The 14,803-nt window shown below is 40.1% G+C and overlaps 1 protein-coding gene across 1 annotated transcript in view; it reads right to left on the minus strand.

Annotated features, from left to right (window-relative positions):
* LOC124794622 overlaps positions 1–14,384 on the minus strand; it is a 212,408-nt gene extending 198,024 nt beyond the window's left edge. The window contains exons 1-5 of the mRNA XM_047258114.1: positions 14,346–14,384; positions 14,041–14,149; positions 13,432–13,495; positions 8,766–8,878; positions 8,364–8,549 (exon numbers count right to left, since the gene is read on the minus strand). Coding sequence (XP_047114070.1) covers positions 8,364–8,549; positions 8,766–8,878; positions 13,432–13,495; positions 14,041–14,149; positions 14,346–14,355 — 482 coding nt within the window. The 5' untranslated portion in view covers positions 14,356–14,384. The remainder of the gene's footprint in view (positions 1–8,363; positions 8,550–8,765; positions 8,879–13,431; positions 13,496–14,040; positions 14,150–14,345) is intronic.
* Between the last annotated feature and the right edge of the window lie 419 nt (positions 14,385–14,803).

A 14,803-nucleotide genomic window follows, 5' to 3' on the forward strand; every position in this document is an offset into this window, starting at 1 on the left:
ATGGCATTTCAAAATATTCAATGACTGGAAATCCTTTGTTCATAGATGTGGGAGCCAAGTTAATTTTGGTTAAAACTTTGACGAGCATAGTTAAAATTGACAGAGTTTTCTCTGGTGAGAACTGAAAATCAGTTGTTCTGGCCCAACCCTGCAGCCTCTTAATGGCCAGCTGTAGCTGCCCCATCATCATAAGATCAGAGGAAGAGAAGAAGATTACAAACAAAGAGAAGAAGATCGCATCTGACAGGGCTCCTAACTGCACAGGAATTGCCATTGGTAACAATGGCAAACAATGTGGCACTGAAGACACTGCCTTGGGGGACCCTATTTCTTGAAAATAGCAGTCAGACAAGGCTGGTCCTCAAGAAAGGACTGGATAAGAAGTGGCAGGGGTGCACATAGTCCCCCTTCATGAAGTTGGCAAAGGGTGTACCTCGAAGTAGTGACATTTGCTTTTTCAATGTCAAAAACACACAAACCAAATGGTTTCGGCATAAGGAGGACTCCTGTATTGCCGTCTCCATTAGGATTAAGTTGTCAAGGGTAGAACGGTAACACCTGAAACTGCACTGGGAGTGGCTCAGGTGACATCAGGATTCGAGCAGCCAGACGAGGCAGTGGTTGACCATGCGTTCAAGAGCCTTACCCATACAACTGGTAAGGGCTACGCTCTGGTAACTGTTAGAGGCACTAGGGTCCTTGCCTGGTTTCCAGAATTGAATGAATATTGCCTCCTTCCAAGTCATGGGGTACTGTCCAGCAAATCAGATCTGAATGAAACAAGAGAGGAGCTGTCCTTTCACTTCAGGGCACAGATGACTAAGCATTAACGGATTTCAACCGGTCCTGAAGCAGTGTCTCTGGCTGCATACAAAGCTGATTCCAATTCCCAGATGAAGAATGAAACATTGTAGACTTCCTCATTATGCGATAAGAAATTGAGCTTCCTCGTATTTGCTGTCCTACAAAACACCTGAAAAGCAGGAGCCTGTCTGGATGAAGTAATGACAGTTAAAAAGTGTTCAGCTAAAATCTGAGCCATGTCTTCTGGTGTGTCCACCAAGACCCCATTATTTGCCAAGGCCATAAGGGGACGTGTACTGCCCTTGCCTGAAATCCGCCTTATTGAGTCCAAAACTTTCACAGTGGAAGTGGTACAATTAATGGACGTCTTTAATTCCTTCCAGGAAGCCCTTTTCCGTTCTTTTTTCACCTTGCATGTGCTCTCGCAGATCTGAAGCCATGGTTTTCTGTATTTGGATGGTGTTTGAAGTTCTGCACAGCTGTTCATCTGGCCCTGAATGCCAGACTACAGTCATCATTCCACCATTATATAGTCCGTCGTCTGAGGTGGTTACTAGACCAGGGGATGAACTCTGTGGCAGCCCGTGGGATCTCACAAGAGATGTGAGCCACTGTCTCCTGTCCACAATTCTTTTGTTCAAAAACAGACTCTCTACTGTACTGCAACCAATTTGCCCTTTGTATCCTCCACCTTTGTGGTCTCCTGGCAAGGCACCGTCCTAGGTGGCACAGGGATCAACACTGTGAAGTGGTCACTAGAACGTTAATCTGTAGCCACTTCCCACTGAACTCAGTCTGCAATAGCTGGGGAACAAAAACAAAAGTCAATGGCTGAAAAAACCCTGTAGCTGTGGAAGAGTGTGGTATCTGACCCACATTCAGAAGGCCGATATTCACAGAATGGACAAGTCGCTCTGAATAGTTTCTCCTGCACCAGCAGCTAATTCTTCCAAATGTGAGTGATAACCCATTTAAATTCCACTGCAACACACAGAAGTCCCTGTGGGAGCCATAGTTTAGTGATGGTTGTTGTTTTCTTTCTCCCTCAGAGACTGTGATTTACAGGAGAGGTCAGGGGGAACGTTAGCCAGTTCCCGGCTCTCCAGTTCCACCAATTTTGAAGTACATATCCTCAAGAGCATAGTCCCCATCATAGAGGGAGAGAGCTTGCCAATCCGAAGGTTTAACTACCACTTTCTTCGACTTGGAACTACTTTTCAAAGGACATTTTTATTTACTAATGGTAGGAGTTGATTGCTTGCATTAACGGGATGGCTTAGTAGGCTTCTGATGGTGGGCAGTGGTATGTTGCTTTGGTGGTAAGCCCATTGTCGACAGCTTCTGAATGACTTCTGTTTCAAGTGTAGTGTTTCCCCCTCAGGTACACCAACAAGTGCATGTGCTCTTACTTTAATCTGTGATCTGAGTTAATGTGGAAGCATCACACTGGGTGATTGGTATCTTAAGGGCTGATGCAAAAGAAACAGCAAAAATCGGAGGTTACACAGCTTTGAAAGCTTTTTTTTAGCTTCACCATAGGTTATGCATCTCTTGACTTCCTACTCCTGAATTTCCCTTTCCTCACGAACCTCACACTTTCTGCTACACACTGGGTTATCCTCAGAACAGTTTATACGTTTCGGAGGATGTGTACAAGAATTGCCCGATTCATAAGCTGAGCCTCCGCAATGGCCACACGTAATCCTCCCATAAAGTTTGGCCAAATCTTTGACTTATGAAGCGTTGCACTGGATGAGGAACAAGTAAACCTTAAGATGTATATAGCCTGCAAGGATATGTTCAGGTAATTCTGGAGTTGCAGATTTTTACAATTTGCCGTTGACTCTCCTTAGTTAGCTCTGCACTTATGTGACACTGATATTTTCCATTCCTCACGTAACTCCGCCATGTCCACCTCCACTATATAAGCAGGGAACCACTCCCTTGCTAAAATTAAGAGTGTTATGAAGTTCAGTCTCAATTGGGTAGTTACCCAAGGCCTTACATCCTAGAAGCTTCAATACTTGGTCTGAATTAGCAGTTTCAACTAGAAGTGTTCCATTAGGAAGTCGTTTGACACTTTAGGGACCCAACAATACCTTCAATCCCTTTTGCATATAGAAAGGGGAGACGACCTCAAAGGTGCCCCAAAGGTTGCTGGCTACAGACTTTTATTTCAACAGCCATTCACCTCATCAGCACATAGCACAACTTGAGGTTGATGGGCTTTTTATAGAGGTGTACCTCCCCACAGTCCAGGTGGTGAAGCCAAGGCCCCCCCCCCCCCCCCCCCCCGTTCTCCAAAACACACAACATTTCACCGCTGCACCACACAGTGAAGTCTGGTGCTTACGGTAACAGAGGACTGATGGTGCCCAGCCCCAAGCTCAGGAACCTGGAGTCGGCAAGCCTGTAGCCTGCAACCAAATGCTGAGCCTCTGGGGGCAAATTTCCTTGAGACAGAATAGCTTCTGTCAACAAATCAGCAGAATTTTAGAAAGCATCGCTTGTGCCAAACTATGCTTGCCCTTTTTTTTACATGACATCCTGCGAACAATGGGTGAAGGGCAAGCGGCAGATTCCATATTTCTAGATTTCTGAAAAGCATTTGAGATAGTGCCCCAAAGCAGACGAAAGTACAAGCATACATAATACATTCCCACTTACATTGGTGGCTCAAAGACTCCAAATAAAGGAATCTAGTGCATTGTCCTCAATGGGGAGTGTTCATCATACACAAGGGTCTCATCAGAAGTGCCCTAGGAAAAGCGTGATAGGCCCACTTATTTTCTATATACACATTTGGTCTGGTGGACTGGGTCAGCAGCAGTCTGTAGTTGTTTGCTGATGATGCTGTGGTGTTTGGGAAGGTGTCGTCGTCAAGGGGAAGCTGTCGTCATCAAGTGAAATAGGAGGATAAAAGATGACAGACAATTTCTAGTGGGTGTGAAAAAAATTTCAAGGTAATGCATACGAGTGGAAAAACAATCTCGTAACTTTCGAATAAAGCATTAGTAGTGTGCTGATCAACACACACATGCTGATTAAATATTAGGACATAACATTGCAAAGTAATACGAAATGGAATGAGCATTTAAGGATTCTAGTAAGGAAGGTGAATGGCCAAATTCAGTTTATTTGAAGGATTTTAGCAGTGTGATTTATCTGCAAAGGAGACTGCATATACGACACCAGTGACACCTATTTTTGAGTACCATATTTACTTGAATCTAAGCCGCACTTTTTTTCCGGTTTTTGTAATCCAAAAAACTGCCTGCGGCTTAGAATCGAGTACAAAGTAAGCAAAAGTTCTGAAAAATGTTGGTAGGTGCCGCCACAACTAACTTCTGCTGTCTAATATATATAGCGCTACACAGGCATGCTATGCAGGCACAAAGATAAATACTGGCGCCAAAACCTCTGCGTCAGTAAATAAATAAAAAAAAAAAAAAAAAGGTGGAAGACGAGCTTTTTTTCCTCCACTCTGAGTTTCGACCACTGCATTTTCATACATTATCCATCGAAGTAAATACAAATTCCGTATTGTTCATCTTCGAATGTTGCAGCGTTTCCGACTGGCAATATGGCCAACTCTACGTTCTGAATTTTTTCCTACCTGTGAGAAGAGATGGTTGCTAATAGGAACTTTTATGAATTGTGAATCACATGCAGTATTCTCTTCACCACAAGAATAATACGAATATAAACATTTTGCCATGTATTCTTTCGTGTTTGCTGCTATCTCAGTTAAATTCTGTCTGCCTAATAAACTACGAAACTGGAGTGACAACAGCAAACACGGAAGAATATACGTATCATGTCATGTTTATATTCGTATTATTCTTATGCGTAATAGTGATACAGTCAGAAATGAAGCATGACAATTGACTAGATTTTTAAATCTAAGATGACTAATTTCTGTGCAGAACGTAATGTACTAAAGAGGCGTCTGCAAAGATTTTCAAACGGAGACAAATTTTTGCTAAACTCTCGTTCAGAACATCTTGTATCATACGCAGTCTATTATTTGGTTCTTGTTGATCATTATCAAAGAAAGCAGCAGTGTAAGTAACAACAAATAGCAGTCTCTTGCCATTGTTTCACTTATGAGACAATTCCTCTCTTTTTATATTGTAAGTGGCGGTAGCGCGAACAAAAGCAAGCCATGCCGCGAGCAGCGACAGGTCGTAGACACACATTATCAGAATGCGACAAACAATGGATGACACAGTACAATAATGCATTTTCAGCTTAGAGTGACGTAAACACCTATAACAAAGAGAACGGCTTGTATCAGACCAAAGAAAATTAAACAATCAATTCCAACCAGACGAAGCATGTGGAAAAGGAAGGGTACCCATATAAATACAGATGGAGCACCTGACACATAGCAATGGCTACCTGGTAAAGCTTAACTGCTAAGCTTACGACTCAAACCAAATTACTGTAGCTGTATCGTCATTCATTCGACCTAAACTGTGTCTCGTATTACAATGGACCAACTTTGTTTCGATTTGGAGGTGAGGCCTAAAACTTTTCTCTCCCCTTGAATTTCGAGTCTCAAATTTCAGGTGTGGCTTAGAATAGAGTGCTGCTTAGATTCGAGTAAATACGGTACTGTTCGAGTGTTTGGGATCCACACCAGGTTGGATTAAAATAAGACCAAACAATTCACAGGTAAGCTGCTTGATTTATTACCAGCTAGTTCAAACAACACACAAATAATACGGATGAATCGGGAACTCAAATTTTGGGAACCCCTAACAGTAGGGAACATTCTTTTTGATGAATACCACTGAGAAAATTTAGAGAAGCAGCATTTGTAGCTGATTGCAGAACAATTCTACTGCCACCAGCACACATTTCATGTAAGGACCAAACAGATGTGAGAAATTAGGGCTCATAAGGAGACACAGTCACTTTTCCCTGGTTCTCCTTGCACATGGAACAGGAAAGAAAGTGACTACTAGTGGTACAGAGTACCCTCTGGCACACAACTTAAGCTGGCTTGATGGGTATATATGTAGATGTAGAGACAGTATTGTAGTCAGTGTTTGACAGAACCTTGGGAGGCTTGCAGTCAAATGACCTTCAGTATATCTATCATCATCATGGGTACTTGCAATCAAATGACTTTACAAGTTGGTGTGGTGTTCTCGCACTTTCAGAAAAGTATCATCCCCACAATTCCTATAATATTAATATTAGATAAATGCGAGAATTATTGCACAACCAGCCTAACATCTCATGCATCCATGTTACTGACAAGGATAATACACTGAAGAATGGAAAAGAAAACAAGAGAGTAGAGTTATTTTCAGTTCTAAGTCTACTCGAAGTACCTTGACAGTTCTATCTGTAGCACTGGGAAGTATGGGTCACATGGCTATGAATGGCCCACAAAAGGACAAAATATTCAGTATATTTTGTAATTATTGAATTGGGCAGGAAAAGAAAATGTTGAGAAATTTTTTAAATCAGTTCAACAGCGATAAAATGTTGCTGCTTCTTAGCAGAACAATCATTTGTTTAAAGTATAAAACAGCTAAAAGAAGAAAATAAGTGTCATATTGGAAAAAACTGTTGAAGTTTCTGCAGCAACCATTCCAGTAAAAGTCAATTTCAAAGCACCAAGGCTTTGTCTTCACATATGTAGAATGACAACCCTTTAAATTTGTGTATCTAATCATTTAAAAATGAAACAAAAAAATAAATATGCACCCTGCCAAAAACAGATGCCACATTTTCCGGTCTATCACATATCACAGAGTTTAAAATAAAAACAATAAATATGCACCCTGCCAAAAACAGATGCCACATTTTCCGGTCTATCACATATCACAGAGTTTAAAATAAAAACAATCTAAAATATAATGAAAAAGATAGATTACTGCTCACTATATAGTGGGGATGTTGAGATGCAGACAGGCACAATGAACAGACTGAAGAGTGTGGGGGCGCAAGCACGCACGCACGGATGCAAGTACAACTCGCACACACGTGACAACAGTCTGCCTGCTAAGGCTCAAAGTCTGGCCTCAGAGGCAAGAGACACTGTGCGTGTTCTAGAAGAAAGCTTTTGGCCAAAAGCTCAGTTGTTTAGCAGTCTTTTTGTAGTACTGTCTGCGATTCAACATCTCCACTTCTATTTCTGCCAGCTTTGATATTTCTGTTATTGCTGCACATTTACACTTTTTATATCAAAATGGTTATTAATGAATTTGTGTGAGAAAAGAAATATTTGATGCAGTGATGGGATGATACAACACACACACACACACACACACACACACACACACACACACACACACACGCTATTTTCCTACTGATACATGATACATGTAGGGCTGTAGAAATTTCATGGTATGTTGTTAACAATTTTGTCTGAAATGTTAATCTTGATAATAGTGACAGACTGATATGAATTACTCACTTTGGGTGGACTGACCTGCTTTCATTTTCTGCTTCATTACCACAAACGCATGCAAGTGACAAAAGTAGGCCATGAGGAAGGGTCATCCACACAATGCGAGTTATTTATATGCTAACAGCATAGAAAGGAAACTTGTTAACAGTTGCATATGACTAAAACATACTATTCAACTGGGTGGCTCCAGACATTACAGACATCTACTCGATACCACATTTGTTATTTACCTCAAATTAGCATAGTGCACAGGTGATCCTTTGTGAAGTTTAGCCTTTAATTCTTGTAATAATAATTTTCCTAACCAGAAATGTGGGATCTTTTCTTCTCAGAATACAAGAATGAATTTGAGAAGGCAGACCACATAAATTTAAAGTTTTAAAAATATCTCTCATAACCTTCTAATAACTGAAAGTGAGACATCACAGAAAAACCACAGCGTGGCTACTTGTCTGGAATGCCTGGAAAAGACTGCTCTGGCTTCAGAAATAGCTATGGAATTCATTTTATGGCCCATCTACTGCTCTGTCGTACTTATAACCTAAAATCAGTCACTAAGAAAGAAATAATGTAACATGTTTTGTATCCACTTCGAAGTACAAATTGCAGAAATTTTATCTATCATGTTGAAGTCTGGCTGCTTTATAATAGCAGTTTTGACTTGACAAATTTTATTTACAATATCAAAGCCTTCGAATAGCACTTTCTTTATTGACCAGCTGACAATATTAAAGAATTACAGGTAACTCTTTTACCAGTATATAAAAGTGTTACCAATGCCTCAAGTTTCTATACCTAATCACAAAATTAACACTGCTGTGATATGCGTATTCTTCTGTACTTACTTTTAGACAAATTTTAAAATGCCCATATGATAAAATAACGCAGACTGTATACCTAGTCTTAGGTTTTCTCAGTGTAAATGAAGTTTTATAAGCCTTCCAAATTTGTAATTTTCACACCTAGCTGAACTTTGCATGATCATTAATAAGTGATTCATTTAAGTAAAACTTGCTCCCATGCAATAAAAATTGGTTCAGAGAAATTCATAATTTCAACTTTGGAAACACTTCTAAATTCCTGGGAAATATTTGGATGAAAAAGAGTCGTCAAATTAATTTAAAATACATACCTTCTACATGGCAATTCCAGTGCAAAATCATCGGATTCTGCCAAAGATTCAGATACCGTTCCCCAAATAGCAGCCTTTTCCGTTGCTGAACGGATTCGTTGCTTTTCACCATCCGACAGTGCAAACTGCACTTTTAAATTCAATGGTTTTTTATTGTTCAGTTCTCTGATGGCTCTTTCAGCTTGGCTAGAGAACACGGCATGAAATTTAGTTTCTAAACAGTCACAATGTTACGCTAATCAAGGTTGTATTCATTAGTTCCTATAAAAACCACAGCTAAATATATATTCTCAACCAATAGATCACCACATTTACAAGGCAAAGCTATAAGACATATTTTGGCCTGGTGCATACTATGTAGATGTAACACATGTTAAGGAACTACAGAGATGTGAAACATACCTGTGTTTAGGGAAAACTATAAACGCCCACGTCACATGCTGACCAGGGAGTGGTTCATGAATGTACACACTCTGTACATCTCCGTAATTGGAGAAAATATTTGTTAGCCCCTCCTGAAAAAATGAACTACATTTGTACATGGACTTCTCTACATATTCAAATGGAGTAAGTTTTATATACAGTCTTGCCAAAACAGCAGTGGAAGTATATTTTTGACATATCTAGCAAAATAATCTTCTGTCACAATCAATCCTGCTTCAAGCACAACTTAAACATATCACTTTCTTCCATTTAACAGGAACAATATCTGGAACTACTATAATAAGTTTATCATAAGAATAAACCTGATGTAAACATTACATCACGTATTCTTCAGCATTTGCTAGAATCTCATTGGATTTCGTTTCACGTGGAGCGATAGCCAAGCTGTGTCCAGTACAGTCAACTACAATCATAAGGATATACTTTATGCTATGTTGCATGCACACAGTCAGTGATAATACAGGCCAACAGCTTTACCAGCGCATTTAACTTTGACGGCACTGGCCAGCCAGCTGGACACACTAACCTGCAATGATGTGAGCAGTTAGGGAGTTCAGGCGTAAAAAAGATGAGCAGAGCAACAATACAGCTTCGAATATCATTTCACTTTTAAAACAAATGAAATAATATTCATCAAAACACCACTACTGCATGCTTTTTGGGTTGCCAGACGAAAAGCATAAAATGCTCTTGTTCCCACCTCACATTGCAGTCTCACTGCAAACAAGAGTGATGAAAATTCCCTACTTAAACACAGCGTAATTTTTCTGAGTGCGCTATGTAGGATGCAAAAGTATAACGCAGGCATTTCCCCATATTAGTGAATACTGACGCCACAGAAGGTATTAATTACAGTAAGTTGCCTGGTAATCTCTTAGCTCATTCCTTATCTGAATCCAAGAAATACATTTCAGTTCTAGAACTGTCATCTGCTGCATCAATAATGAGTCGATCAACAACAGAATCCAGGAAGCCACCCAAGTGCCACATTTTATCCTCTACTTTTATGACATGTGATTCTATATTCCACCAGCATTAGGCAGTGACAAGTGAAAAAACTACATGTATTAGTTCTAATGTCTGGCAGGTTAACAGTCTTGTTACTTCTCTCGACAAATCCCTTAACTTGACTCCAGATCAGTTCAATTGGATTCATATAATAATGGTACAGTGGCAAATGTAAAAATGCAGTATTTGTTTGATATGCTCGATGCTGTGAAAATGATTGTTTGCCGGCCGCAGTGGCCGAGCGGTTCTAGGAGCTTCAGTCCGGAACCGCGTGACTGCTAAGGTCGCAGGATCGAATCCTGCCTCAGGCATGGATCTGAGTGATGTCCTTAGGTTAGTTAGGTTTAAGCAGTTCTAAGTTCTAGGGGACTGATGACCTCCAATGTTAAGTCCCATAGTGCTCAGAGCCATTTGAAAATTATTGTTTTTCATTTTTATACGAAATCACACTGGTTCAAGAGGAACTACATCTGTTGTATAAAATAATGGACATAGTCCAAAGAAAGAGTATAAGGTTTCTCACTTTTGTTCTAAAAACGAAATTGTTGGAAAAATTGGTAAAGCTGACCTCGGGGAAGATCAGTTTGGATTCCGTAGAAATGTTGGAACACGTGAGGCAATACTGACCCTACAACTTATCTTAGACAATAGATTAAGGAAAGGCAAACCTATGTTTCTAGCAATTGTAGACTTAGAGAAAGCTTTTAACAATCTTGACTGGAACACTCTTTCAAATCCTGCAGGTGGCAGGGGTAAAATACAGGGAGCAAAAGGCCATTTACAACTTGTACAGAAACCAGATGGCAGTTATATGAGTCGAGGGACTTGAAAGGGAAGCAGTGGTTGGGAAGGGAGTGAGACAGGGTTGCAGCCTCACCCTGATGTTATTCAATCTGTATATTGAGCAAGCAGTATAGGAAACAAAAGAAAAATTCGGAGTAGGAATTAAAATCCATGGAGAAGAAATAAAAACTTTGAGATTCGCCAATGACATTGTCAGAGACAGCAAAGGACCTGGAAGAGAAATTGAACGGAATGGACAGTGTCTTGAAACGAGGATATGAACAACAACAACAACCGCAAAACAAGGATAATGGAATGTAGTCAAATTAAATCGGGTGATGCTGAGGGTATTGGATTAGGAAATGAGATGCTTGAAGTAGTAAATGAGTTTTGCTATTTGGGGAGCAAAATAACTAATGATGGCCGAGGCAGAGAGGATATAAAATGTAGACTGGCAATGGCAAGGAAAGCGTTTCTGAAGAAGAGAAATTTGTTGACATCGAGTATAGATTTAAATTTCAGGAAGTCTATTCTGAAAGTATTTGTATGGAGTGTAGCCATGTATGGAAGCGAAACATGGACGATAAATAGTTTGGACAAGAAGAGAATAGAAGCTTTCGAAATGTGGTGCTACGGAAGGATGCTGAAGATTAGATGGGTAGAGCCCATAACTAATGAGGAGGTACTGAATAGAATTGGGGAAAAGAGAAATATGTGGCATAACTTGACTAGAAGGGATCAATTGGTAGGACATATTCTGAGGCATCGGGTCTAGTGTAGCAGGGGATACAACCCGTCGGCTTTGGACAATGACGTCACAAGTCGCCAAACGAGAAGCGATTCTTCTTAGTGTTGTAGCTCCCTTCAGTAGCTGATAAGTGTTTTTTGGCTTTTTAAAAAAAAAAAATCTCACGAGATAGAATAAACAGATCCACTTTATTAAGCAATCAGTAAAAAAAAACGAAACTGAAACATAACAGCAAAAGCGAAAATGGTAAACTGCTCTCTGGCGACTTGTGACGTCATTGTCCAAAGCCGACGGGTTGTATCCCCTGCTACACTAGACCCGAGGCATCAAGGGATCACCAATTTAGCACTGGCCGGCAGTGCAGAAGGTAAAAATCATAGAGGGAGACCAAGGGATGAAAACACTAAACAGATTCAGAAGGATGTAGGTTGCAGTTGGTTCTGGGAGATGATGAAGCTTGCACAGGATAGAGTAGCACGGAGAGCTGCATCAAACCAGCCTCTGGACTGAAGACCACAACAACAACAACAACAACAACAAAAAAGGGTTCAAATGGATCTGAGCATTATGGGACCTTTACTGCTGAGATCATCAATCCTCTAGAACTTTGAACTACTTAAGCCTAACTAATCTAAGGACATCACACACACATCCATGACCGAGGCAGGATTCGAACCTGCAACGGTAGCGGTTGCGTGGTTCTAGACTGTAGCGCCTAGAACCGCTCGGCCACTCCGCCTAGCTTACAACAACAAGAACATTTTCTCAATTTAAGCAGCTATTATTAACAATCTTTCATTAAATATCGATAATGAAGAAATTATATTTGAAATGAAAACAGGAATTCTGTGTGCCTATGAAATTAGAAACAAGAAGACTATGACCAAGGCAAGACTTTAAGCAGTGAGCCATGAACTGCACCAGATTATCAATCTACTATGCTACCAATTCCGCTATACATCCATGTGTATTTGAATCTGAACTGTGTCCAATACAGTCCTTCAAAAAACTTCAAACCCGATTTTCTCACTAATTTTTTCTGTAAATTTATGAAAACATTAAAAACAACCCACTTCTTGTAACTTTTTAACCGTGTTCTACACACGTGTTTCACCGCAGAGCAGGAAGCAGCCTCAGCCATTTTCACACCGCATATTAACAGTGCAACAATCTGAGCACAACAGTGGAGAGACAGTGACTAGAATACTTTGAAGTTTAATATTTTCAACATTTCGCGGCTCTGTCAGCAACTCTCTCCAACAGCAACTCAGGCAGTTGTCAATTTAAAATTAACCTTGAAGTTTCATTTACCGTAACTTAGTAATGAGGTAACTAATACATAAGTAGGACCTACTTTCTAGAACATAACACCAGCAGATGTGTGCTACGGCTTCTGACCAATCATTGCATTTGTGTTTGTTCAGATGAGGTTTATTCTTATGATGAACAGATTATATACATTATGAGTGTGGAACACTGCCTGATGGGTACAGGGACTGCGAGCAGTCGTCTTTTATGCTGGTTCAAAATTTTTATTATATTAGGACCTGTTTCAAATCATCTAGTGACTCATTTTAACATGGTACACAGTTTTATTGGTTGACTGTAGCATTACAGAGATTATGTAAATTTAATGGCATCCATGAGTTTAATCCTAATTCACTCATGTTTTCCAGCCACATCACAACACTACACAAAATTCCACAAGCAACAGTTCCTGCTTGCTGGCAAGTTAGTTAATGCTGTGACATGACTACAAAACAAATTATGTTTCCCACAGTATTATTTGACTGAATTAAACTTATGGATACCAGTGACTTTAAATGGCCTCCACAATGCTACAATCAATTAATGTAAATGTTTATTATTTGAAAACAAGTCACTAGGCAATTTGAAATAGGTTATGTTGTTATAAGAATCGAATCATAACAAAAGGTGACTGGTTCCAGCTCTTACTGTAAAACCTCAAGTATTTATATGTTGCCAATTTTAGCAGCAATGAGACACTTGCCAATAAAAGACATAACTACCGTTTGTGAAACTACAACAAATAAAAGTTCACATGTCAACAACAAAAATTAATACCTTATTTATTCCCACTGGTACACTGCCAACATAGACCTTGAACGGTCCTTTACTCCGGGTACTTCTGAAACAGTAAAACAACTATGAACAGATTAAGTACATTCTTTTTAATTCTCTCAGTAGTATATTTTGGAAATTAGAATATTAATCTCTTCCTCCATCATTCAAATGCCACAAATTCAGCTAATAGGTCTAGTGTGCAAAATGAACTACAGAGATCTACATATATAAAGCCAAGGATTAAATGAAGCATTCAATAGTTTTGCTACATAACAACCAAACTCGACTTCCAACCTAATCAAGACCTTGGGCTATACTACAAATCAGGCGGTCACAACAACACAGTCGTAGTAAACTAGTATCTAAATGTATTGTGAAAAGTACTACTTATAACTTGTAATACTTATAACATAAGTTAACCCTGACCCTCATATCTTTCTCTATTGTCATTGACACAATAGGTGAAGGAACAAACTAATTACGAAGTGGTCAAAATATCTCTTACTATTAGCCAACCTCAAACGGGAGTGCTCAAAAGCGACCGTAACAGTAACTGGACTTTCTTCACACGTTGTACAAGGCATAAATCTAAATACTGAGTTTTTTCACCTTGCCCACGGTTGCTGGCTATGGTCCATCCTCGCCCCCGGTCCATCGATGTATGTATTGAAAGAGCCATCAGTGAAGTCATGAGACATTGGGTCCCAGTCGTCCATGTCTTCTAGATACGAGAGGGGCAATATTAAAACACTGTATATTAAATTATACAATCTTACTTATGCAGTAAACACACCTGCCTTCGCCACAAAAACAACGTGTAACGAAAAAATAATATTTTACAGGACTTCCACCACGCCTTACAGCTCACAATTTCTGTTACACATCACCTCAATCTCTACAACACATGCATTTACCACAATTCATGCCGTCAATCTTCCCCGTTTTTCAAACAAGGCAACAACCACTGTCCCCCCCTCCCGTTTCGTTGTTCAGGAGGTATACCACAGATTCACCTGCTCTGTGGCACGACCAAAGACATTGAGGCGGTCAGTTCAAATCATGGAGGTAAAGGCCCGTCCACACGCAACGATCTGTCTGCGCAAATGTCTGCGCACATAACATCTGCGCAGAAAGATCGTTGCGTGTGAACAGAAGATTTGCACCAACCTGAGGTGTGTGCAAAACTGGAAGTTGGAGTGGTGGTTTGAGCGAAACCTCTCAAATTTGTCGGTTCAAACCACATCTGCGCAGACAAGTTGGAGCGTGTGGACAGGAGATCGTCGCAAATCTGGCGCGAAACAGCTGTTTGCTCAGTCTAGTGTTTGTATTTGTGTGCACAGGGCATTAAAATGGCTGATACTCGTCAGTGTTC

This window comes from Schistocerca piceifrons, chromosome 4 (genome assembly GCF_021461385.2).
Source record: "Schistocerca piceifrons isolate TAMUIC-IGC-003096 chromosome 4, iqSchPice1.1, whole genome shotgun sequence".
Lineage (NCBI taxonomy): Eukaryota > Metazoa > Arthropoda > Insecta > Orthoptera > Acrididae > Schistocerca > Schistocerca piceifrons.